Genomic DNA, 26,299 nt, shown 5'->3' with positions numbered 1-26,299 from the left:
CATGTCCAAAGGAGAAATGGATTCCCAGCTTCTTCCTGAACTGTTTTCAAGTGAACTTGTGACAGTGTGTTTCTGTCCTGCTGGATATAAAAGACAAGACACTAATGGTTAGTGTCTTTTTAATGTCTTTTGACAAGGACAGGACAAAGAGGGTGAGTCTAAACTGAGAGCAGATTCAGATTATGTATTAGGAAGAAATTCTTTATATTGAGGGAGGTGAGGCACTGGAAGAAGTTGTCCAGAGAAGCCATGGATGTCCCATCTTGTCCAAGGCCAGGTTGGATGAGGCTCTGAGCAAACTGATCTAGTGGAAAGTGTCCCTGCCTAGCTTGAAGCTAGATGACCTTTAAAGTCCCAAGCCAAACTGGTGTAGGATTCTATGATTAAGTAAGCAATCAACAAATAGTTTATATAAATCTCTAACTATATCCTTTGAAGATAAAGGAAGTGCTACTGCTATCTTAAAAATTTGGGGGAAAAATTATTGTGACAAACTTGCTGTAAGTCACGTAGTAAGATCCCAGATGATCAAGGAACTAAATTCATTCTCTCAATTCTTTGATTAGATGGCCCAAGTGTCAAGGATGCCTTGTTTCATCTTTGAGATCTCTGGTGATGATTACAGTGTGTCAGGAAGCCTTTAGACAGATCATGCCTATATTTCTCCTCTCACTAAAAGCGGAGTAGAAATAGAAGGAAAGTATTTTTTAAAATAAAAACTATATCTTCCTTGTTTTGCAAAACCAGTTACCAACAATGTAGATCTTCTTGGTAGCACTGAGAAGGATCAAGAGCAAGGAATACCTTCACGTATTCAGCAAGTAAGCACTCTGAATTGCACTGTCAAATGTGTGACTAAATGTCAGACTCCTTCCAGCAGCTCTCTTCCTTCTCTGAATGATACATTCAAAAAGCTCCACAAATATACCTAGAGAATCCTTCTTCCCTAGAAAGATGCTCTGTTATAGAGGGATCATTAGAATCATTATAATATCAACAAAACAGCAGATTAAGATCACAAGAGTTATCAGCAATACCCTGCTCCTGAGTCTGCAGCCATGGCTATGCCAGCACAAGCAGCTGGGATGTTCTCATTTACTCTGCAATTGGCCTGGAGTACAAACAACAATAAATTCTGAAGCCATAATGGACTGGAAGATTCAGGATAAAGAAATGACATGAAAGCATCCTTCTTTACATCTCTGAGGATTAAAACAGCTCCTGCTTTTAGGTGAAGTCTGCTCAGCACAGGATGGCAGTAAATGAAGCATGCAGTATCTGCTCACAGATGGGGCTCCAATACCTTTCCTAGATTAGTGACATTCTGCTGAGCCACTGCATCCTCAGCACAAGTCTGCAGCCTAAAATCAAAAATAGCTGGGCTATAATGCAAAGTGCTACTTTGGGTGAAGAAATTTCTTAAAAACCAGTTCTTGTGTCTGAAAACATTATGCTGGATAGGCACCATCATCAGTCTTTCTTGAGCTGACCTAAACTCAGTGCTGTGGTTAACAACAGAAATACTGGCTAAATCTGTACCTCTGACTGACAGAACAGCACAAAATTCCCAGGATTAATGATTCTAGAATCATGGTCTTGTACTGATCCTATCCTCTGGTACAGGGCAGTTTGAAGGAAGACAGTATTGATCATCAATGCCTCATCCATGGGTATAATTTCAATTCTTTGGGGCTGAAAAACAGGGTGTTTGTTTCTGTGAGTGCTTTAGGTTTGTTCATTTTTGCAGTTACTGGCTACTGTTAGAAATTCTACTATAGTTCAGGGGCAATATTATTCCCATGGATCAGGGAACAAAAGAAATAAGAGGGCAAAGAAACAATCAGAGTCACACAGTTTGCATGGAAAATTGTAACAAAGAAGGCAAAAGAATGTATAATATGGAAAGATGCAAACACAAAAAGCTTACTGTTAACGTGACGTGATGCCAAAGAAATAAAATAGACTGAAAAGAAAATATGTGACAGTACATTCTCTGGATCATTAACAATGTCTAAAAATATTCTTGGTCAGCAGCTTTCCTTGACACAAGCGATCTGTTCAGAAAGGCAAGTCAGACTCCCACTAAATCCTGATCAATAAAATCCACAGGATAGAGTAACATCTTCTCTTGGCAAGTTAAATAACCAGCTTTGAACATCTGACTAAGCATGGTAGTGAGGGAACTAACAATTAAAGTAGCAGAAAGCTGTGGAGGTAAATGAGGGACAAGTGCAGAGAAGTTGGAAATATCAGTGTTCAAGCTGCACATCAAAATGCCACTTGTAAGCACTTGATTTACACAGCTGATCTGAAAACCCATGTAAATAAATATTTCCTTTGGAAAAAATATCTACTTGGCATACAAGAATCAATCACATGATTACATGTTAATAGACAGAAACAGAATGCTCTGAATGCATTTAATTATAGTAATGGGAACCAGAAGGGAAAACATTACCCACTGGAGTGACAGAGGCTATGGCAAGTTCTTCTGATAGAAAATCAAACATGTTATTCCAGAGCCTTCTATGTGTAGCCCAGAGAAAAATGATCTTCCCTTTGCTCTAACAATTCTAAACACAAAAACTCAGCACTCACATGATACCATTAATAGCAAAACAGGAATTAAAATATAACTAGCATAACCCTGGCATGGCACAATTATATGAAAGGCTGATAATCCCTGTGAGTGACTGTAACACACCAGAAAAGCTCAGCCACAACACAATCTAGAGCTGACTTCTTTATCTGTGCCAAAGAAGCACAAGAGCTCTTGAAACAAGCACAGACTTACTTAGCAACAGCTCAAGACATTTCACTCATCCATGACAGAGGCCATGTAGTTGTCAACACAGGAAATTATACATACAACTCTGACATTCAAGTGTGAAGTTTCTAATTTTAAAAGTTCATCTTGAGAAAGGTCTAGCTCAATTTTTATACAGACAAGTGTCTGAAGTGGCCTATTTTCAATTTATAAAAATGTGATGAAACAGGAATATCCACAGCAAAATATCTGGGGCAAAATATGGGAAGAACTCCAACATTCTTTCAGCTTTCAAATCAATCTCTGTATTGGACAAGGAGCAAAACAAAAGCTTTGACTGTTAAAGCCCACAGTGATGAGTTGAATATGCATGAACCAGGTCCTGGAAAATGAGCCCACCAGTAGCAGAGATGCTCTGGATCTGCTGCTCTCTGGAAGCCAAGACCATGCTCACTGCAGAGGGTGGCAGGTTTTACCACTGAACACTCCCTGCAGCTCACAATTCTCCCCTGACAGCGAGACAGCACTTGGGGTGTGACAAACCTGTCATGGTTACTGATTCAGATGAAGCCTTATCTTCATCCCTTATCTGGCTGCAGATGCCAGGACAACAAAAAATGCAACTGATTTACCTTGCTGGTGTGAGGATGAAGAGCAGTGTTCAAACCAGACTCGGCTGTAAAGACATTCCAGAAGTCATATTGAATAATTATCAAGTTACTGCTTTTCACTCTAAGATTAATATCACATGGAAGTGATTAGATTTAATATTTTTAAAAACTGGCCTTTACCTCTAGCTACATATATAATTTATTAAATATTGTGCAACAATCAAACTACAAGTCGAGTAGTGGTAAGAAGCTGCATTCTCCATGTTCTCAGCATTACACAGACCCACGGAGAAAAGTTTTTTGCCTGACATATAACTCTCTATTTAACAAGTGAAATTCACTTTCATCCTGAACAGCAATCTCAACTTCGTCGATTGCAAGCTTCAAAGTCAGAATTCATGGACTGAACCCATTTAAGGTTAAGGACATGTTAACTTACGTGCCTTGAAGTATGATCTGGAACCAACTGCTGATCGAATCCCTGTCCCCACAGTGAAAAGCTACAAGGAATTTGTTTCCACAGAAGGATGGGACAATTTGTGAATGCTATTTCCAACAGCATTTGACAGAGCTCACAAAAAGTAATTTTGGCACCATGTACCACACACTGTATCGTCACAGAAGAACACTCTTCTCCCAGTGTAAATAAATCCTCCCATGCACATCACTTGTCCCTACCAGCTCCTGCCTGTACATGACTACCACCCACAACTAGACTCTAATGAGCCTTCTAATTCTAGTTTTTTGGTAGGTGAACTACTTGACATGGGAACTCCCACAGCTGCCCTCCAGCCAGGAAAATTCCAAGCAGTAGGATGTTTCATGGGATGTTCTCATGCCCTTCATGTTGGATCAGACATACAATCAGGAACAAATACATCAGGTCTCCAGATGTTACAGGAATAAGACTTGGTCAAACATCGCTCCCCCAACAAACACTTCCTCTATTGTACTAGAAAAAATTAGGGACTCAACACTATTTTTTTTAACCTAACAGCCAGAAGTTTTTGTTCTATGTATTTTCACACAGCCTCATGACACAACCCTTTTCTTTAAGAAAGCCAGCAATTATTCAGCAGTAACCCCCCAAGCCTTGGTGGGATGCACAGAATGCCATGCAGGACATTCTCATTTGGCAAACAGCACCATCACACCGTTACATTTGTTTGGTTTATATTGTCAGGACGCTTTAAACTTTTAACGATTAGTTATAAATCAAAGCAACACGACTCTTTTTCAACAGTACAGATAGTCCTACCCAGCTTTTGCAGATGCATCTCATGCAGATCTACAGACAGACACTAATTCCCCTGGCAACTGCACAAGCTAACAAAACCACATTTACATAAAAAGATTGTGAAATAAACTCCTGGAAACCAAGAATCTCAAAGTTAACAGTCATCTCTTTGTCAATGTTAATAATGTGCATACTTGTGTGCATGTGAGTGGGCAACAATCATCTGCAAAATGAAAAAACTGCATTAGCATTAAATTTTGAATTTTCTGTGTCTTGCTCGGATTGCAGATTTAATCACTTTTTAATACAGGCTTCTTGTCCATTTTCTTAAAAAGGAAATAAATAGAGGGTTGTAAAAAATGAAACGCATCCACAGAATGTTATTGCTTTAGCCAAGTGATTATTTTAAACTGTTTTAATGTTTTGAAAGCTTTGTCTCAAGTAATCAAACACCACTTTAAGGAGGCTGTTCATGATATTTATGAATGCAATTGCTACAGCAATTTATTCTCAAGCTATTAGCTCATTGGGTCTCTTGAGTCAAACACAGGATTAGGGTAAATGAGTTTGCTGAGATGCCTGTGACAGTGTAAGACAGGAAGAAAGGGAATCAAAAAGCTACTGCCAACAGCAGAAAAGGAATCCAGCAAGTTAAATGCTCACTTTTATCAGGAACACTGCCACACTACCATGCTAAAAGATTCACAATATTCAAAGCTTTGTCTCAGACGAGAGCACAAGATCCTCACTGAAATATAGTCCTTTATTTAAAGTGTCAATACCTGATTTGCATTTATTGGCATTTTCCACAGGACCCAGATTACAACTTCCCTTAATCTGTGGGACACCACCCTCAATGCAATTCCACTGCCACAGCACGAAGTGTTCACAGAGAGCAAAGCAGTTCTTCTGTGTGAGCTCTCAGGACTCCCACTTCTGGACTTCTCTGAACACATCTCTTCTGAGCAAGCTCTTGCAATGAATTTAGCTACTGGTAGATTGCAAGGAAAAACTGACAGTAGGATGTACCTAACAGAAGACAAGACTGAAAAACCTGATCTTTGGAAGCCCATTTGGAAGCGTTTTAAGGATGCAGTGGTTAAGCTGTAAGAAATGATGGTGAGTCTGTAGGGTGGGAAATTCCCTCTGCCCTGTAGGAACGAGAACACCACCAACACTAAGGACTCCTGCTCCTCAATGAACCAAACCTGTGCTTCATTTAAAGCCCACTTGGGCAGAACACAGGTGGCATCATAATTCATAACACTAAGTGCTTTTAAATGACAACAGACAGGAGTTTTGTCCTTGCAAGGAATGAACCTTCACAATCCTCGTTAAGCAAGTGAAACTAGAGAAAGCAGCAGCTTTCTCGAGGGCTGACAGAACAGATGGCTAAGGTGCAGCATGAAACCAAGAGGGAAAAGACAATCTCTTCTGAATATGCTCCCATTCACAGTTTATAGAGAACAGACCTCTCCATCTTCTTTCTTAGACTACAGAGTGGTAAAGCACCTCATCTCCCACTTACATCTACTTTTGAACCACTTTTCTACCAACAGAACAAAAACCACATCAGCCATACCACACACCATTTACCACCAGAAGCAGAAAACTGCCCAGGGGAGGGGTGACACCAAACTGCCAAGCACACAAGGGCCAGCAGAAAAACCTAGAGCTTCTCATGTCACTATGAGACACTGTGCAACACCCTTTCAGGTGCACCAGAAAATGCCAAATAAGCTGGTGTGGGGGACACCAGAGAATTTTCCCCAGTTAGAGAGAGAAGAGAGTAACAGAATAACTATCACAAGCAATAACTGCTCCTTTATGTGGGTAACACACTCCCTCATTTCAGCAGAGCACCCCTGTCTCAGCAAATGAAGACCACTGAACATCCACCTGCCCTTCCAGACACTCTGTCTGAAGGGCAAAGAAAAGGATTTTCACCAGCAGTGGTGAGACAGGGGCTGGTATAGCACTGCCAGTTAATCAATTTGAGATGGAACAAGAAATGACAGAAGGAAAACACCTTTTAACAAGCAGCAGCAACAACTGGAAGTTTTAAGAGAGAGACTGGTGGGGCAGAAGAAAGGAAAAGTAGGACTCACAAGCTTCACTGTTATGGCCAAAGAGATCCCCCTTTCTACCTCACTGAATTCCCTCTGACAGTTTCTATTATTTTCTTCTTCTTCTCCTTCTACCCTGCCATGGAAGGTCTCCTAACCAGATCTGTTTTCTGGACGTTTCATGAAATACTTCGCTAAGTACAAATGCTTTTCTGCTGCCTGAAATCATTGCCATGCAGCTTCAAAGTGCCTAAGAAAACAGATGCTGTTGAGCACTTGCTGAGGCTGCAGCAGAGCTACCTTTAGCCACAGCAGCTGGACACCAGGCAGAGCTCCTTCCCTCCTGCAATGAGCCCAGGCCATTTCCTGGGCCAGGCAAGGGACAAGGACCTGGAATTGGATCTAGCCTAAGGAACAAGCTAAACAGAGAGGAGGAAAAACCCAAGCATTCACCCTCAGGCTTACAAGACACACTTTCAGTCTGGAACACTTAATGTAAACTATGTTGGGCAAAGTAAGGTTTAGAAATTGAGATCCATCAAAGACATAAAGAGGTAATAAATTCAGTTGGATTAATGTGATTTACCAGTCACTGACTCTGAAAATCAACCTTCATCACTTCCATCCACAGAGAGAGAAACTAGTGCCAAGAAAAATGAAAGAGAATCCTTGTTTGATCATTGTTTTGAGTTCCAGAGATCAAAAAACCCCAAACAGTATAATAAATAAAAAAAAGTGAAGTCATAACATCTGTATTCCTCCTGTACTCTTCTGAAATGAAGCACCTATACAAACACATGAGACTTGCAGGAAAAAACCCCTTGTAATAGAATGCAAAGGACAGAATGAGATCAGGCCAGGTTGAACCAGGCACAGAACGTCAACAGAAAGGTCGATGTTTGAAGATGAAACCACACAGCAGCAATTTAATAACTTCCTAATGACAAAATGGGCCTAAATGCAGCTGATCTAACCACTGGAAAAGTAACAAGCTAAAAGACAAGCTCAGCGCTACATGATCCTACCTCTGGATAATGAGAATCTTCCTTCAAGAGTTATTTTAGCAAGACTCAGCAAGAACTGGTCCACAAGACCTTAATAAAAAAATGCAGCTGGGATGGAGTGCTCATTAAAAGCAGGAAGGACATTTAATGTACAGTTCACAGAAAGAGTGGAAGCAGCCCAGTGTAGGGCAAAGCTCACTTATCTCAGCATTGGTTTTCGCCCATAACAACTGAGATAAATTCACTATCTTATTCAGGAAACCAAAACATCTAGAGAGTTTGTCCTGGAGGCAAAAGACAAAGGAAAGGTAAAAGTTAAGAGTCATTCTGCACTATAGGCTTGTAGAGACCCTGAAACCACAGAGGCTATGTAACACTTGAATTTTCCTTGGCTTTAGCACAGAGGTGAAGTTAGAACAGGAAAAACTGTGAGAGCTGCAGTTACAATAATCCCCCAGAAAGAGTAATTAAATCCTCACAGCCTGAGGCCTTGAAACTTAGACTGAACAAAGCATAGCAGAGTGGTACAGCACAGGGCAAACTGAATTGACAAGATATGGTGATCCTTTTTGAAGCCTCTACAAGGAAATAAATGGAAATAAGGATTCTGTGGTATCTGCTCCAGTCAGCATTCTTTCAAGCAGGGAGAAGCCTTGCTTGTATTAAGTTATCTTTGGTGCTTCATTATTTACCTCCTTTAAAGAAAACCCACATATATAAAAGGGTGATCTTTTCAAGTTTGCCTAAGAGCACAGAACCTACTGGAAGTTGACCTTACTTGTACATCTAAACATATTTTGGAAAAAAATCCACTTCATAATTTTTGGCTTTCTTGTTGGGACAGAGCCATAGCACACATAAGAGAAACACATTCCTTTCTCAATGTGAGAAGGGAAGAGGTGTGCAGCACCCTCTTCACTTCCTTGGCTTTCTCACTGCATAGTAAAAGTAGAAGGGAAAAGGGTATGGAAAAGAAAAGAAAGAAAAAGGAAAAATCTAAAGAAGCTGCTCCTAACTATCAGGAGAAGAGACAGAATATGATGTGATTGCAATTCCAGAGACAACTGCCATAAGAGTAAAGTAATGGTTTTGGAGAGGCAGTCCTGCAGCCCCTGGAAAGGAACAAATTGAATAAGTCTGATCAGTTTTTTTTCCCTCCTCCATCTCCCACAACTGAAAAACTTGGGGAAGAGCAGAGCAGAGAACTCCACCCTGTTACGCATGACAAAGACTTGTGGCTGAAACAAGCCAGGGGAGATTTTTCTCTGAAGCACTGCTCACAGAACTCCCAGCAGTGAGGAATGCTTCTACACAACTGCAGGCAGCAGCCTGCACTCAACCCAGCTGCAAAGGCTTCGTCCCCCTCCTCCCTTTTAATGTATGAGGGGCAACAGTTCCTGCTCTGCACCCCCATCTCTGCAAAGCCACATTTGTTGCTGTGTGCTGCACATGGCTGGGGTTGGCCAAAGGCTTGCCCCCAGCTTACACTCCAGAAGTGGATTATTAACCCAGGTCTTGTGGAAACTTCCTCCTCTAGCAGATGTTTAATGCAGTAACTTCTTTCAGGACATTCCCCCCCCACCACCTCCTTCCACTGCAAGGGCTTGCTTCTGGCATCCAATGGGAAGGTACTGCAGCCAACAAACACACCTCATGTCAAAAGCATCAGGACACTGCCCCCACCTAGCAAACCACAGGCAGGGAGCTGCTAGCAGCATCAGAGAAACTTGTGACATATGCTATAAATCATGGCTATAAAATATAAGCAGTACAAATAATATGGTAAAAAAGGCAAAAAGGAGATTCCTGCTCCAACAGCTATAGCACAACCAGAGCAGAAACTGACTCCTTTTCTCACCTGATTGTGAACTGCAGACACCACTAAACTTACATTAAATCTCTGCTGAAAGAAACACACAACTGCTACAAATAATACCAGTTCTTGTAGAGGGCCACTGTCTGGTAATCTCCTTGGAGAGAACAGATGTGGTCCAGAGATGGAACAGAAAGGAACTCATACCCAGTCTTCTCAGGGAGATGTGTGATTCCTCCTGCCTGTGGGTTTTGAGAGTTTTCTTGTATTTGTTTATGTTTTAAGCCTAGATGATCTCCTACCCCTCCAAGGTGACATTTTAATAGGAGAACAATGATTGTGTAGGAGAGATTTACCTGAACAGGGCAACAAAACTTTGTGATGTTTTAACTAGAGGTAACAGAGTAAAGTCTGGATACAGCTTACTGCAGAGTTCTCCTTGTCTGACACGTCTACAAAAGCCAGAAAAAAGCATGTGACAAAAGAGCAAGATGCAAAATCTGAAGATAAAAAAACCCCAAAGTAAACGAATAGAACAAGTGAGGAAAAGCCCCTGATGTCTTGCAGGAAAAAAAGGCAATTAAGAAAAGGGGGAAGCAGCACAAATTTGACTTAATTTCTTTACCTGAACAGTTTTTCCAACAAAAGAAAGTAGAGAATATGGTGAGGGTGAAATGATGAATGAAAGAGCACAGAAACAGGAGAAACAGGTTCAGTATGTTTCCTCTACTCTGCATTTACACCAGGCTTTCTGGAAAGATTGACCATATTGCTGATGTACAGGTAAGAAAGACACAAATCAAAAGCATTCCAGTACCTTGCTGGGAATTTCATTATTCCAAGGTTAACTCACTGCAGAGTGTTTTTCCATGTGCTTGGTTTCCACCTCAGACAGGCCATACAGTTTGCAGAGGCATCTGCTGGGATCTGTCTCCAAAATGTGGGCTCACAGCACCACATCTGCACGTTTCCTCAGGCACTTCCAGCCAGCTCTCCTTCACATACAGAGTCTTGAATTACATCTATCTTGGCCAGGAAGGCACTCCCTGAATATTTTCTTGCAATTATCAGTCGTGGCTAGAACCTGATCTCATACGGCTGCCAACTAACCATCAACTGGGATTTACATATCAAGAGGTGCAAAAGGTAGCCTGGAAAACAGGGAGAGGCCAGCAAGTGGCTTCTACAAACACTCAGCAATTCAATCACATTTGTGCTATAAATTCAATGAAAAAATGAAGAATTTGTGCTCAGGATTGTAAACCTTGGCAGCTAATTCATCACAAAACTGATCATGTGTGCACATGAACAGCAGGTTACTAACACCTCAGTCTTAATTATATGAGCTGCCTCCCACACAATAGCCATTGACAAGACCATGCCCATCTGACCCTTCCATAAAATACAATTAAAAAAAAAAAAAAAGGTAGGAGTATGGCTTAAGCCTCTACCTGTGATGTGCAGCTGCTATTTGCACAGTAAGCTGTGCTCACTGCCACCAGGCCTTTCATCACAACAGCTGCTTCCATCCTCTCATTCCTGCTGTAGCCACCCTGCTGTCTGAGCCCAACTCTGAAGAACCTCTCTATCAAACCTATCCCCAACACACCTGTTCCAATCTGGTCAGTTAAATTCCGCTTTAATAGCAAGTAAAAACAACAAAGAAAATCAGCCTGGAATTTGTTTAGTCTTGAATGGAACATATGGCCTTCTCATTCCCCTTTTTGTGGTTGATCACAGTTGACCAGTTTCTAAGCAAGGACACAACTTCCCTCCCAGCACTGCATTCCTGAAGGCACATACTTATTGTTCTCTAATTCTAGAGTATGGAAAAAGTAAATTAAATTTGATGCTCACTTACTGTAAGGACCCATACAATATTCCTGTACAGTATTCCCACGACTATGGATTCCTACAAGTATTAGCACAAGATACTTAGCAGAACTTTAATTGCACATAATATTCCCTTTCCCTCAAACTAACTCCAAACCACATCCTCACAAACCAGTCAGCCACTTTCTAGCCACCATGGACTTCAAAGTTGACTGACAGAACAGTTCAAGTTTTAGTTCAGAAAACCTCCGAGGTCTAGAACTTGTGCTGCAGCACAGTCCTTAGTCTTCTGTAGAGAATCATAAACACTATTTGCCATGGGAAAAACACTTCAAAAAGTCTAAGTGTTTTTCTGACAGCCATCACTACATTAAGGTTGGTGTTTGCTTGCTATTCAGCATGAAGGAGGTAGAGGGAAATGACAATCTACAAAAAAGCACTTGAACAAATGGAACAAGTTAGTTTTTAATTCCCATAGGTTTTAGTGCAGTGTAATGCATTTCCTAGCTTCTTAACAAAAACACTAGATCCTCAAAAGTATTTCCACTTAAAAACTCAGTAATCATTGCATTTACTGTAGTGCAATAATGCTGTTAGAAGAAATGAAGCTTTGAAAGCTTCTGCTTTGAAGCCTGAGAGGATGTGCTTCAGCACCAATGACCAGACCCCACAGTGACTGACTGGTGCATTGCAGGTGACTGACAATATTCAGAAATGGTTAATCATATTTATTTTCTTCCAATGATTTAATCTTTTACACATCTTTCAAAAGTTAAAGGTTTGATATTTTTCCCATGCAAAATAGAGATGAGGCACACAACCCAAACTGCCCAAGGTTATTTACCAAACCAGTAGCAGTGAGCATCAAACAGCTCCAGCAGCTGCCACCTCTGTGCTCAGGACATGTGAACAGCACTCCCAAGTGTCCCTGCCTTCAGCCTTGTTAATGGAAACACTATTTAATCATAGGGCATGTGTATCAACAGGAGTTCTGAACCCAATGCTTCCCACTCACCAGGCTGTGACCTCCTGTTTTGACATCTGACCTAAACTTGAACAGAGTGCTAAAAGCACTTTATGGCACCATACCCTTCACACTCCTCCCCCCTGCTCACTCTCCAGGTTCTTCTGTTTGCATAGACTCTATATTACAAATAAACAGAAAATTCATTATTCAGCTTCTAATTCGCATTGCATGTTGATGTTTATGTAATTGAAAACCATATCATTACTTTATGTTTTAACATCCCTCATAAATATGGATTTTTAACACAATGCTTTACAGCAAATTAGCACCAAAAAACTGGTAATGTGAGATGGGAGCATGAGTTACTTTGGCAAGCTCAGGGAAGAGCACAGAGACTAAATAAATACTGGTGTGATGTCTCTCATCACTTCACAATTTTCAGCAGGCAGAAGAAAATCGGCTGCAGTTCCCAGCTTTGCTAGGAAGCCTGATCAGACTCTGGGACACAAGTTTTAATGCAAGAGTAGCAAAGAAGGGAAAATCTAGAATTCTACAGCCTCATCCTTCACACATTTACAGGTACTGAAATGCTTGGCTGAGGATGAATCTCAGCTTAATCTAAAGCCTGGCAAGAAATTTCCTTTTTCATGATAGATCCACTTAGTTACCAAGTTTCATTTGCTAGTTTTAGATCAGGCAGTATGAAATACCTTTCTCTGGAACCCTGGATGCCAACTTCCTTGGGCTTTAAAGTCTCCCTCAAGCAATTTGTGCTCCACAGTGAATACAGCACACTGGTATAGCAACTTAAGTGTGATTTAGAATAAAGAAACAAATGCCTTTAGCTTCAACTGCTAAAGTTAATGCTTCCATTGACCTGGCTGGGACCAGCACTTGGAAGGAGTGGGCATGAAAATCAGTAAGGTCTGGTCGATACACTTAGACATTAATACCATCTCAGTGATTTGGTATCTCCCACAATTCAGTTTTCCATACATTTATTTGTCCTATAGGATGATATAAAATCATATTTTCTGTAAGGCAGAATAAAACTGCAGCTATGCTAGCACAGTGAAGTGAAACCACTTGGAAAAAAAACTAGAATTACCCTAATCAAGGATTTCTCAAAGTAATAGACACAAACTGCCAAGGCCTGTTGAGGTCCTGCACTCATGGAATCACCTACATTTCCAGGGACAATTCTGCATTTCTACCTGCTCTCCTTCCTACAAACCAAATGCATTGCTGCACCACAGATTCTAGCTAAAGGGACATCTGGCTGACCTGGAGTCACTGCACTTATTCTTGTTGAGCAAATGTCAGTAAAACTTCTTTGCAGAGCTTGGTACCCCGGCTCTAGGGAACTGTCTACACTGAAAATACACTGCTTAGGACAATCACAATATTGGCTATGTACTGAACTGCTACAGCATCTGAATGGAGACCCTTTCACACCTGGCCATGCTGGTGCTGCTTGTGGCTTTAGCTTTGTGTAAGAACACACATACAAGCTTTGACAGAGCTCACATGCCACAAATTATTCCCAGATATAACTGAAGCAGTGAAAAGATACAGATTTTAACCACATGCAAAACTAGTTACAGCTGGGGACAGAGTTGCAGCCTGACATTTTAGGAGCCACATCTTCCAACTTCACTGTTGGCAGCTGCAGGCAGAAAAAAACCAAACCAAAATAAAAAAACCTACCCCAAAGTCTGACACTCAAGTAGCTGAGATCTGGTTTTCCCCACACACGCAGGTATATGCAACAAAACTGGTCTTCTTGCCAATTCCACTGCTGCACAAAAAAATAGTCCAACTCCTAAAATGATGTGGTGCTCTCTGCCCAAGTCCCAGTGCAAACTGCTGAACGAAGCCACCTTCCTCAACAGTTCATCTTGGGAAATCATTTCTAACCAGTGTTTACAGACGTGACAATGCCAGACCAAGACTAACAAAGGCACTGAAGCTTAAATTAACCTCACACTTTTTGCTGATGTGGTTAATGCACACAGGTCTCAAAGCTAGACTTAGGCTATAGCATTATTACTTACCTGAGATTAATGCAAATAATCAGGCTAAACAGCAAGGTTTAACTAAAAGTGCAGGCTTGATGGGGCCAGACCTGGTGGGAGAGCCCTGCAGACCAGCTCCCAGCTGGGCTTCAAAGTAGAATTACAGGTTGGAGCAGGCCAGCCTGATGAATGAGGGTTAGAATGTGAAACACAAGACACAGCCAAGCTAACTCCCACTCTGCTAGCAACAGTGTCTCTTCAGTACTCAACCCAGGAAACCTCTGATGAGGCTCTCCCATGACACATGTCTGCTATGACAACTCCCACTGTCCAACAAAAAACAGGTTGTCCCTGTACTGAAACTGCACTAACAGAAGGTTTCATTTTAAATACAAATGCTATAATCATTTTCTACAGTAACTGTAGAAAATGCACTTGGTCACTTGGTCACCTTACCTGGAACAGCAAGCCAAAGATTAACATCTGTGCCTTTTATTTGGATTCCCCCCAGTGACAGCAAAAAGACTTGGGTCTGGACCTAGAGTCCAGCAACAGGAACCTTTTACACAATTAAATCACACTGGCACAAATGAAAAGTTAATGCAATTCAGCAGCCAGGGCATGGAATGACATGCCAATGCATACAGTGTATTTCAAACACCAACACGATGTTATAAACTTGTGGAAAATGCATTTCACAGGTATTTATTTATTTTTACTAATGAGAACTCAAGAGATAATTTAATGAGCGTCAAGATCAATGGGGAAAAAAGAATGTCCTTTATTTCACACCTGTCTTCCTCAAGTGTAACATTTTATAACCTGTTTTCAAAGTTTTGAAGCACAGGCAATGAAACTGGATATCCATGTCATCACCTTTTTCTGGAACTTTTAATTAATTTAATTTAAAATGCCACAAAGTGAAGGTAAGAATATCTGGACACAAGCATTCAGAGCTCAGATTTCATCTCTGCACAGGTGAGAAGACCCCATACTTTTTCAGGCTCAGTTCCCAGCTCTTCTCATCAGCCATTTGATGAAAGGAAAACATCCCTGCACCTCCTGTTTTTGTAAGGAGCCTGAGAACTGCAATTTCAGTTCCAGCAACAAAAAAACCCAACCCATCAAAATTTAAAAATCATGGTATTACAGTAAAAGTCCAATGAGGCACTCCAGTGAGAACAGCACTTCCATGATGGGAGTAAGCTGTGCCTTGAGGGAAGGCATTGTGAAGTACATCTGTCTACAGAACATACTTAATACAAGCTGGAGGCACAATGGTAGTGCTCTGTCTTCACTATCTTCAAGGAATTGCTTTCAAATCAAGATGATTGTTGCCAGATGCTATTTTTCTTCCCTATTTTCCCTGATAAAGCTGTTGGTAAAAATGGTGACTCCCAGTGACACAACACCCCATCCAAGATTTGACCTAGACTGTAAAATTGATTTTTACAGTAGTCAAGTCATCCTCTGCTGGGAGCTTTGAGCTTGAAGTCATTAAAGGTAAGCTGAGCAGGAGACTGGGTAAAGAGTCTGGACACCTCCCAGATTTAGAAACACCTTTGAAAGTAAGTTTGTTGTCCATCTGAAGGCTTGAAGTCATTGCTTGTCTATTGCCACATTACAGCTGCTCTTAATAGAACATCTGCTCTCCAAACAGGGGTAGCATAACATTTTGGCAGCATGTCTTATTTTTCTGCCAAAATGACAGGCCTGTAGAATCAACATGCTAGTCTACAAGGAGACTATTCCTCAGCTACATTTGCCTGTTCTGCAACAAAATCTTGTCATTCTCACAAGCTCAGGGAGTTGAGAGACACAGCAACTCAAATCCACTTGTACCAGCTGTCTGGACCTCTCCCTGAGATCCCCACATCTATTTTAAACTGCTTTAATTCCAAAGCCTCCATACACAGTGAAGTAAGAGTTGCTCTCTCAATCCCACTCAGAAGATACCATGTGTCTGAATGAGTCTGGGCCCATCTACAGTAATGCCAGGGTTCTTATCAAGTGACCAACAATCCATTTTACAAATGATGGCCCTCCCTGTGGGAAGCAGCACAGACCACAGAGTCCATGTGCTGTCCAAATTAATGCAGAGCTGAACTCATCAGTCACCTGAAAGGTCACTACCAACTACATGAACACCTGCCTCCTGTAGCTCACCTTATCTGTTAGTCCCCATATAAATGGATCCATTTTTTTCTTGACAAGAACTCTCTGAAATAAATAATCTTTTGAGAAGGAAAAAAGAGAAAGAAGAAGCAGCCTGGATTCAGGGAATGGAGGAACATAGGAAAGAAAAAATTCACAGCTAACAAAACCATTTCCATATAGCAAGTATTACAAAAGAAGGATATTAGAGAGCTAAATATGGTCAGGCAAAGCTTTCATTTAATAAAACATTCAATGACATTTTATTTGTATCCTTCCTTTATGTTTCCGCTTCTATTCAGTCTGCCTCTGAGTATTAAATTCCTGCTGCAGGCTGAATCTGGGCTAAGATTATGCACAATAATTGCAAGTTGAGCTTCAGTTTACAGACTGAGACAATAATGAGTCAGAGAGACTCAATAAAATCCTTCATACAGACAGGATCAGACTACAAAGCCTTGGGATGTCTAAGTGATACCACAGCATTTGGGAATTTCAGAATTTCAATTTACCACGTGCAAAGGGCTGGTTACAAGCTCCATACGGAGTGGGATGTTCTGGGGGCTATTTGTGTTTCATAAATTAGCTTTTATGTTATTTCACTGAAATTTAGAATACGTTTGTTCCACTAAGCTGTTGGTTCTAAAACTCACTTTGCATTGCAACTCAATCATGTAAATATTGGCAATGGCCTTGGTGCTTACCTCTACAGCCAGCTGACTTCCAGATTTGCCTATAACTTAATCCACAGAAAGTATCATTACAGAATTCACATTATCACGTAAAAATTCATTTTAGGAAGTCAACATCTGAATGATTTTCCTCTTATTCGACACATTATTTTTATTTTTTACAATGCTGAGAAGTTTTATATAAGCAATTTATAAACACCCAAGAGAAAATAACAGAGACTTCTAAGACAGTGTATACTTCTAAATTTGTTTTAGAATGCTGGGGTATATAAAAATCCTAATGCAAATTCAATGAAAAGATTCACAAAAAATAAAAGGAGGAGGAATCCACATGGACAGCAGTGGACATTACTAAATACAGAGGACAAGAATTAACATCTGAACACTCACAAAACATTTGGTTTGTAACTTAACCACAATGGTACTGTTTACAAACAACTGCAGAAGTAGAATTTCAGGAATATGACTGAAATCAAGAGCCTCTCTTTACAGCAGCAGACAGAGTGAATACAGACTAGCAGCAATAAAACTCCCTTTCCTAGGCAACAGGGTTAAAGCTAGTAAAGGTATTTAGCAACTTAGAAAGAAAAGATGGGCCATGAAAGAAAAATGGGTTTGAATGAAACTACTCAGTATGTTTTTGTTAGTGTTGAAGTCTTCTAAACTAAAAGTACAAAATGGAGGAAAAGAAGCACTGTGAGGACACGTTTAGATGAAAAAAACCCCAAACCAATTAAGAGAATAAATTAAACACAGTCCTAGAGCTGAACAAATTTACTTGGTCGTTGGAAGATACAGAGAAGGAGTAATTCCTTTCCAATTGAGTGGATGCCTGTCACAGAACAGGAAATCCCCTCAGCAACAGATAGGCCTAAGGAAAACACCCAGAGTAGATACTATGAATGATTAACACTGTCAGCTAAATAGAGGCATAGGAGAAAAGTGTGTGGGGGAGAGAAACTTCCCCCTGAATTGAGATCAGTTAAACACAGAAGAGGAGCAGAGATTTCTAATCACTGCTGGTATTATTAAACCTGGAGTAATGTCCTAGAAAGAACTATTCTGAAGTAATTCATATGTTTGAGTGGTGTGGATAATCCAAGCAATTATATCCTCCATCCAATCCCAAAACTCACACACATGCTTTCATGAATACATCACATTCCAGATTAAGGGAAATATTCTTCTGTGCTACTTCACTGCTGGAAAACTGAGATGACCAAAGTATAGCTGGGGTGGGATTAAAAGAATTGCTCTGAAGTTTATCATGGCAGTGACAAGAGCTACAGATAACTTCTGTGAGGAATTAGAGAAGAATTCTTTGACTTGTTGCTAAATTGGCACTTTTTGATCTGACACTTTCCTCATGACATGCAAACCTTTGTAAAATACACAGCACTCAGTTACAAATGGTAAGGAGAAAAGAGGGCAGGAATGCCCTCCAAAATTTGATCTTCCTCTCATTTTCACAACTAAGTCATGGAGCCCTCCCTCCTCTTAAATCAATCTTTTATTTGTGACTAAAATTTATCTTTATAAATGCACATCTTCAGTTTCATTTCAAATTGCAGCATGTTAGCAGAGCTGCTATTCATCGAGGATGGCACATTTTGAAGTGTTCCATGTCAAAGCTGGGTCAATATGCTTTTCAGTAGGAGGCCACATTCTTGTTTTCCTCGTCTACAGAGTGACCCTTCTTCACTGAAAGGATCCTTATGCATGGAGGAGTATCTGACACAAACAAAACTGATATGCTACTGGAGCTTTGCAGCAATGACAGTAGGATAAAGGAGGCCTTTGAAGTTCATGGAAGAGCAGGAAGAGGTGATAATTTAAAAAGCTTGTCAGTATACCCAAGAGCAGAAGGGGAGAGCAAAGTATCAATTAATAATTCACACTTCTATTTCCCACGTTATAATGGTATCTCAAAACAGTTTGCAAACATTGATTAAATTAAAGACATGCCCCTGAAACAGACAAGTACAGCTGAAGCTCTCCTACCAGCCAGGACGGCACCCTGGGAGCATTTCCTTTAACTGATCTACACCCTCTTTCCCATCTGTTAAATGGTGATAACAACACTATCATGCAGTGGTTCAGAAGCACAGTGACTTCTAAATCGACACATTTACAGATAGAAAAACAGCACACAAGGATAATCTCATATGGCAGATTACACTCAATTACACCGAACTAAAGCTACCACATTTGACATAACATAGCCAGTGGGAAGAAACCCTTCTATCTTCATTTTATAGCACCATACAGATCTGCCTTGCTCTGACCCCAAGTACCCAGAGCACTTGAGCTGTAGTTAATGCCCAGGATTCTTGGGTACTGTGCTAACATAAACACATTGTAATTACAGTAATTAGATCTGCCTAGAAAGAACTGTGAGAAATTAAAGACTGTCCACAGTAGCGTCTAACTCTCAATTAACAAAGTAGTTGGTGTGTTTGCAAGCCAGGACAGACATACCTGTAGCTGCAAACTCCAGAGGAAATTGTCATTTATATTCAGATGGGAAGTTGAACACATCACACTGTTTTAATCCCAGCTTTGAAAGATAGGTATTCATGCATCGTCCATTTACAGACAGTGAAACGGCAATGCAGGGAGGCTCTGAGCTGCCAACGGGAAAAGCCAATTGCACAGGCTCCCCACAACCAGCATTTCACTTTGGCAACTCCTCATTCCCAACCCCATACTTGGATCTTGTTTTTTTTAATAAGCCCACAACCATGGCTGTTCTTGTCCTAATGGAGAGAGTTCCTTCTTCCTTGTCTGAGCTTCTTTCACACATGTAATCAGAATGAATTACTTTGCTCACCCTCTTACTAATCTAACATTTCCAGAAGGTCCAAATATGAAGACAAAAGTAACAGTCTCATGAAATACAGCTCTTTTCTTCTCTTGAGCCTGACAGTCAGTTCCAAAAGCAGATTGTCATGACAACAAACAACCTGGAGGCAATCCAGCCAATTAATCTGCAGAGGAAGCAGTCATCCCAACCTAGAAGAATAGCACTGCTGCTTTAAGCTTCAGAAGCAAAGAAAAAAAAGAGAAAGCAAAAGAAACCTTACCACCCACATTAATGTGATTAGGCTGCCTTAGAGCTGTAGTGAAGAACAGTCCAGCCCTGGGCACGTGTTAGGCCCTTGGCAGCCCTTTCGTCCCACTCCCGACAGAGAGCAGGGCCAGGCCAGACCCTCTCCAAGGCTCTGATCCCAGCACAGCTCCATGCCCAGGCTGTGATGTGGCTCAGCATGCACAGGAGTTACCAAGATGACCCCTCCAACCTTTACGTGTGGAGCCAAGGAAAGAGCTCATAGGTGAGACAGAGGTATGGCACAGAAGAGACTGCCACACACCACTGCTATAAACCCTGCTTTGTTGGCATTGCTGTTGTTTTTCCTCTTCCTCTGTGAGTTGTCAAGAATATTTATCACTATCTTTATTTTCCACAAAGGATTAATTAATCAGTTCAGGTAGATAGTAATGCAATTCTCCTTCAACTTCACTAATTACATCTTCCTTCATATGCTGCTTTATCTCTCTTTATCTGTCCTGCTTTCTATAGGCTGAAGCACACCACGTCTCCCCTGAAAATATCCACCGTTTCCCACATTTATTTCTACTCTGATCTCTTGGTAGTAACTCAGACATTAAAATGTTCAGCAGCAGATGCCCAATACACACTGTTTGTTAACCTCAAGTCATTCTTATATATTTCAAGTTTCATAAAATATTGTGGTATTAAGTAACAGAAAACAAAACCAAGAAGCACTACCTGTGGACTTACATGATAGGTTAAAAAGAACAGAAATGTCACTGTTTTTTGAGATTCTCCCAAGACTCAATAAACAACAATTTTCAAATAAATATTTTCTTCCCTGTCTTCAGGAGAAGGGTAGGAATAAATGCTTTCACTGTAGACCTGTCCTGCAGTTAAAAATGTCTTTCAGAAGGCAGCTGAGGAATGAAGATCTAAAGCTTTAAGCATACACAAGATTTACTCATCTGGTAAACAGACAGATTCACTTCCAACTCGGGTTTTACTATCAATCCCCTCAGGTCCAATCCATCTCACAGAAGTACTGGCTCCCAGCAACTTCAGTGAGCACTGGATCACAGATTACAAGCACTTCCTGCAAAAATGTGTTTTTACTAGCCTGAAAAAGATACCACTCTTCTGAGCACTGAGAATACAACGCATGCATGTGCACACTTTCTATACATTTCACTCCCACTATCTGCAGTGGTAGCCAACACAGAGCAAGCCAACAGAATCACATTTTCTGCTGAGCCTGTTCTGTGTTAATTTGAGTTGGTATAATATGGCAGAAGAGAATAAAACCCCTGTTCCTACCTTGAGGGCTTTCGCAGCTTTCTTCATCGCTGTTGTCCTGGCAGTTATTCTGACTGTCACACACAAAGCTTTTATCAATGCAAAGACCATTTTTACAGTGGAACCGGGCAGTAGAGCAAAGCAAGGGATTTGCTGCTGCAAAAAGAGAAAGTGATACCTTTCATTAGGAATTCTCTTGCCCAGGCAGTTAAATAGCTGATAAGCATCAACCACAGGTCACAACTCAACAGCTGGTCAATTCACTGGGTGTGTGGGAGTAACTTGGCAATCAAACCAACCCTGGCTCTCTAACCAGGGAGAGCTGAAACTTCTAATTTATGCAAGATTCATTACAATTAGCAGAGATTTAGCCCACCCACTGTTGTGATAAGCCTTCTGTTCATTTTCCTGAGAGCCCAATCATGATCACTGTTCCACACATTTGCTCACACTGAAGACATATGGAGGGTAGAACTGCCTACCATAAACACTGCCTGTTGATTCCGATTACAGAAGACTCAGTTTAGCCGAAGTTTCATATTGTAAGACAACAGTTCTGACTGAGAACTGCCAGGCAGTGGTTTATTTACCTTTGATTCTCTTCCCCATTCTCCTCACTATTTGGAATTGATACAATGGTAATGTTGAAATCTCTCAGCTTCTCACTGTTTATATTTCAACTCCTTTTTAAGGAACAATGTTTGCACCCTTCATATACGTCATATATAACCATATCCTTCAGCACAGTCACCACTTAGCTGAGATATGCATAATTTAGCTGGTTTTAATATCTACTCATAAATCAATCTCTTTCCTTTAATACTTTTTGGCACTCCTCTCTGAACTCCAAGTGATTCTTGCTAATGGAGTGACTGAAACAGAATGCAACTTTCCAAATGAAAATCTTAAAAAGGCTGCTTAGGTGCCCTGTCTACTTCAAACTGCTTCTCTGCCACAATAACAGAGGGGATTACACTTTCCAAATACTAACTGGCTTCCATTTTTTTTTCTTTAAAATAACAGCTACATTTAAAGAGTTTTTAACGAATAAACGAATAAATGAAGAAAACTTTAAAGTCTGTCCTGCACATAACCTGCAGGACAAGTAACAAACACTCCCAATTTCTCCAGCTCCCCAAGAGTTTGTTTAGCACAAACATGCTAAAACCCCATTGGTTTGAAACTGCTGAACACTTGCATACCACATTGGTTTCTGAGATCACCTTAGAACTACATGGTTGTTCCTCTTCATAAACAGTAACTAGAAATTTAGACATGCTAAAAACCACCAAGTGTCTCAAGGGCATAGAATAATGGGGAGATCAGTAGCATGTTATCATCAGCTGTAAGCTCCTATTGGAGCTACACACTATAAGCTCACAGGAAATTGTGTCATTCCTAATGAACTCAATAAGCTGGTGCACTTTCAGTTGAGACCTGCCACTTGTCAGTCCAACACCTGAAGGATATTCAAAACACTTTTGACAAATCTTGGTTTTAGTCCACTTGCTCAAGTATAGATAGATATACATATATATATATATATCTGTAAGTTTATTATAACGCAGCGTAATTTCCTTAGCCTTCAATGCTTCCCTTTCTCCACAGAAGTGCTGACTCCCTGCCACAGTCACACAGTCCTTGCAGGGCCCAAACCAAACTCTCCAGCACAGATGCCACCTCAAGAGAGGTTCATGCTGTGGGGGAAAGCACACCAACCACCAATAAGAAAGGCAAGTCCTCCGTGAAACAGACACTGATAGATCACTCTAAAGATTGCCCCTTTTGTTATCTGTGAAAGCTGCTGTCTGTTGTCCTACTCCTGACCTTTAAAAGTCATTGAAAACAAAACCTCAGCATGCCTCTGACAGGAGAATGAGCAAGTATTTTGCTGCAAGTTTGCACCTAGAGACCCATGCTTTTACCAGCTCTCAATAGTAACAGAGCTGCTGGATTCAACATAACTTTCCCCTACTATGCTATATCCTGCTATGATATATCCCTGCTAGACTTACAGATACAAATGAATCTGTGCAGCCACACACAGAGGGTTTATCCCAAAACAAGCAGTACTTCAGATCATCTCTCTGCTACAACTTCCCTGCTGCTGTGCATTGGCAGGCATGTCTGCCTTCAAGAATCTGTCTCTCCTTCCAAAAACCTGTTTCACTAAACATGCCATTATTTTCATTTTTGTTGTTTGAGAACATGTATAAACAGAGAAACCCAGATGTGCTGATGACCAAATACATCACATATTCTTCAGTGATAAGAAACAGGCAAATAAAAATGGAACAATTCAAATTATATTTAATAATTGTCCAATTTGAGTTACATTTGAGTACAGAGAACATGCTGAAAGCATGCAGCTTAAAACTCATTTCAGGGGCTTGAAGTATCATACAGGAATTATTTACAAAGCAAGACTGAGATGGACCTTAAAAAAATAAAAGGTTAACTCATTTTCATGAAGTGAAACGCCAAGGATCATCATGGAGAATATGTGACTCAGAAACTGAAGGCTACTGAATGTTTCCTTTCTAAGTGGCATCGGCTGGGTGAAATGAGCACAGTGCCCTCACTTACTGCAGTTCTCCTCGTCGCTGCCGTCGGGACAGTCCTCGAAGCCGTTGCAGCGGAAGCGGCCAATGATGCAGTGGATCCCACTGGCACAGGGGAAGAACGTGGCACCACACTTGGATTTGGCTTTTGCTGTGAGAAGAGACAAGTGGGCAGAGGTGAGGGGAACTATTTACAATGGTTAGAGACCCTATTGTAGCAGTACAGTTAAGGGTGCTCTATGCAGTGCTGTTGGCACGGATGTTAGGTGCCTTCCAAGCAAACCAGTGTCTCTAAAAAACACGAGAGACCCTTATAAAAATATTTTTCGGGCTGCAAACTCAAATAACACTGCCTTTATCAACATGAATTATATAAAACTGAGTGCAAAAGGACCACTGTATCTCCTGCTGCACAGCACAACTATTCATAAAACATTAAATACTAACAATAGCATCAAAATGTGTTTAACACATGATTACAGAATCTCATTATGATCTCAATTACTACACATTTTTTACTTTACTGCACAGCAACTCTTCACAGCAAGAGAGCACTGCCCTCAGACATAGTAATGAAGATGGTTCCACCATGATGCTCAAGGCAAGCACTAGTTAAATCCTGTGCTATCACCAGCCTAGAACAAAACAACTCCTAACAACAAAAGCAATTTTACAAGACAAAAGGTGACATTTTTGGTTTTTCAAATTATCTCCTGACTTGATGGACCACAAGGACACTGAAGTCTTCAGACAGTCCACTCTAAAATAAAGGCAGTCTCTGCAGGAGAAGCATGCTGGTACCTGCAGGAAGGTGTGTATGGTGCAATGTGGTAACACCACTGATGGGATAACTCCAGGAAAGAAGCCAGATCCAGAGCTTGCTGGCCTTTTAAGCAAATGTTTCCTACTCCTACACCAAATCTACCCAATCTAAGATGTGCTTACAACTCACAGGTTTTGAAATATGACAGACGAGAGGCAAGTATTTTAACGTGGCCCTATGGCACATCAATATGCCAACCTGCACAGTTTTACAAGGCCAGGACAAATGTACCAACGTATAAACAAAAAAAGAGAAAAGTGTATCTAATAGGGATGAACAGCATTTATTTGGAAGGCATCCTCTCTTCCAGGATTAACTACTAAGTACAGCTGTATCAAAGCCTTCTTCCACTGCTCAATAGTGTGCATATAAATGGTTTGAAACCACAGCTACAGTAATTCTCACTTGCTTTAGCGTCCTCCAAAATCAAATTCCTGCAGTTCCTCTCTTACATGTTTTTCTTCATTTTATTAGTAGTTTTCAATTAGAATGATGAAGTCTAAAATAAGATGTATCACTAAATTTCATATATTCAACTATCACTTTTTCTGAAGAGTATCCAAGGTCCACTTGGGGAAAAGAAAGTGAGCCATTACTTTGTAGAAAAAGATGATAAATTACCCTGAAGTAGCCGCTGTGCTTCTCACCTCTGGCAGTAGAAAACCATCAGCAGAGACATTTGAGCCCCTGCAATTCTTCACACAACTTCAAAGAGCAGCTTCCTGGTAGAGTTCTGAGACAGACTGATCTCAGCTAAATAATTCAATAATCACGAGGTGTGAGGCACCATCATACTCCCAGTCTTTAAACAAAGGCAGCAGAACAACCTCAGCAACAGATTCAGTGTCATCAAAGCAAGCAGCCTGTATTAATGCACTAACAAGCCAGCCAAGATGCTGCTGAAAGAGAGTAATAATAGCACATGTACATGAAGAGGTGCCCAACGTTCACATGTTGTGCTTTTGTTGTTCTTTTCCTTTTTATAAAAGCTAACATCTTTCTGAACGTTTCCCAAGTGCTTCCAGACAACTTATTTTAGAGGTGTATTTTGAGCCAGAACAGTTCCAGAGGGGACCAAAGAAAGAAGTTCCATGAGTTTCAAGAAGGAGAAATAAGAAAAGCAGGAAGCAACTGTGCTTTTGCCTCTGTTAACATTTACTGGATCCCATTTCTCCAAGCAGATTTACTTTAGTCACTTGGTCTGAATTCAGAGGATATCAACTTTCTGGCAAATCATACTCAGTGATGCTCTTTGTACTCTCTGAAAATCTTGACAAATTAAGGCTTCAAAAATTATTTACTTCTAACATTTCTAGCATGGACCTTCTCTTACTCTGGTAGCCTATTCTTCCTGACAGGTTTCAGACTGTGAGTCTCAAAGGCAGAAGAGGAGAGGTCATGTGGCTGC

The 26,299-nt window shown here is 40.7% G+C and overlaps 1 protein-coding gene across 5 annotated transcripts in view; it reads right to left on the bottom strand.

Moving 5' to 3' along the window:
- Positions 1–26,299, bottom strand: part of LDLRAD3 (low density lipoprotein receptor class A domain containing 3) — a 101,148-nt gene that overhangs the window by 28,424 nt on the left and 46,425 nt on the right. For 3 of the 5 annotated variants that reach the window (XM_088166787.1, XM_088166788.1, XM_014873599.2), the window contains exons 3-4: positions 24,094–24,219; positions 21,529–21,663 (exon numbers count right to left, since the gene is read on the bottom strand). In XM_088166787.1, coding sequence (XP_088022913.1) covers positions 21,529–21,663; positions 24,094–24,219 — 261 coding nt within the window. The remainder of the gene's footprint in view (positions 1–21,528; positions 21,664–24,093; positions 24,220–26,299) is intronic. The other 2 variants (XM_014873600.2, XM_088166790.1) reach the window with 1 other exon arrangement.

This window comes from Sturnus vulgaris, chromosome 6 (assembly GCF_052056855.1).
Source record: "Sturnus vulgaris isolate bStuVul1 chromosome 6, bStuVul1.hap1, whole genome shotgun sequence".
In the NCBI taxonomy this organism is placed as follows: Eukaryota; Metazoa; Chordata; class Aves; order Passeriformes; family Sturnidae; genus Sturnus; species Sturnus vulgaris.
This window is presented reverse-complemented; position numbering and strand designations above follow the sequence as displayed.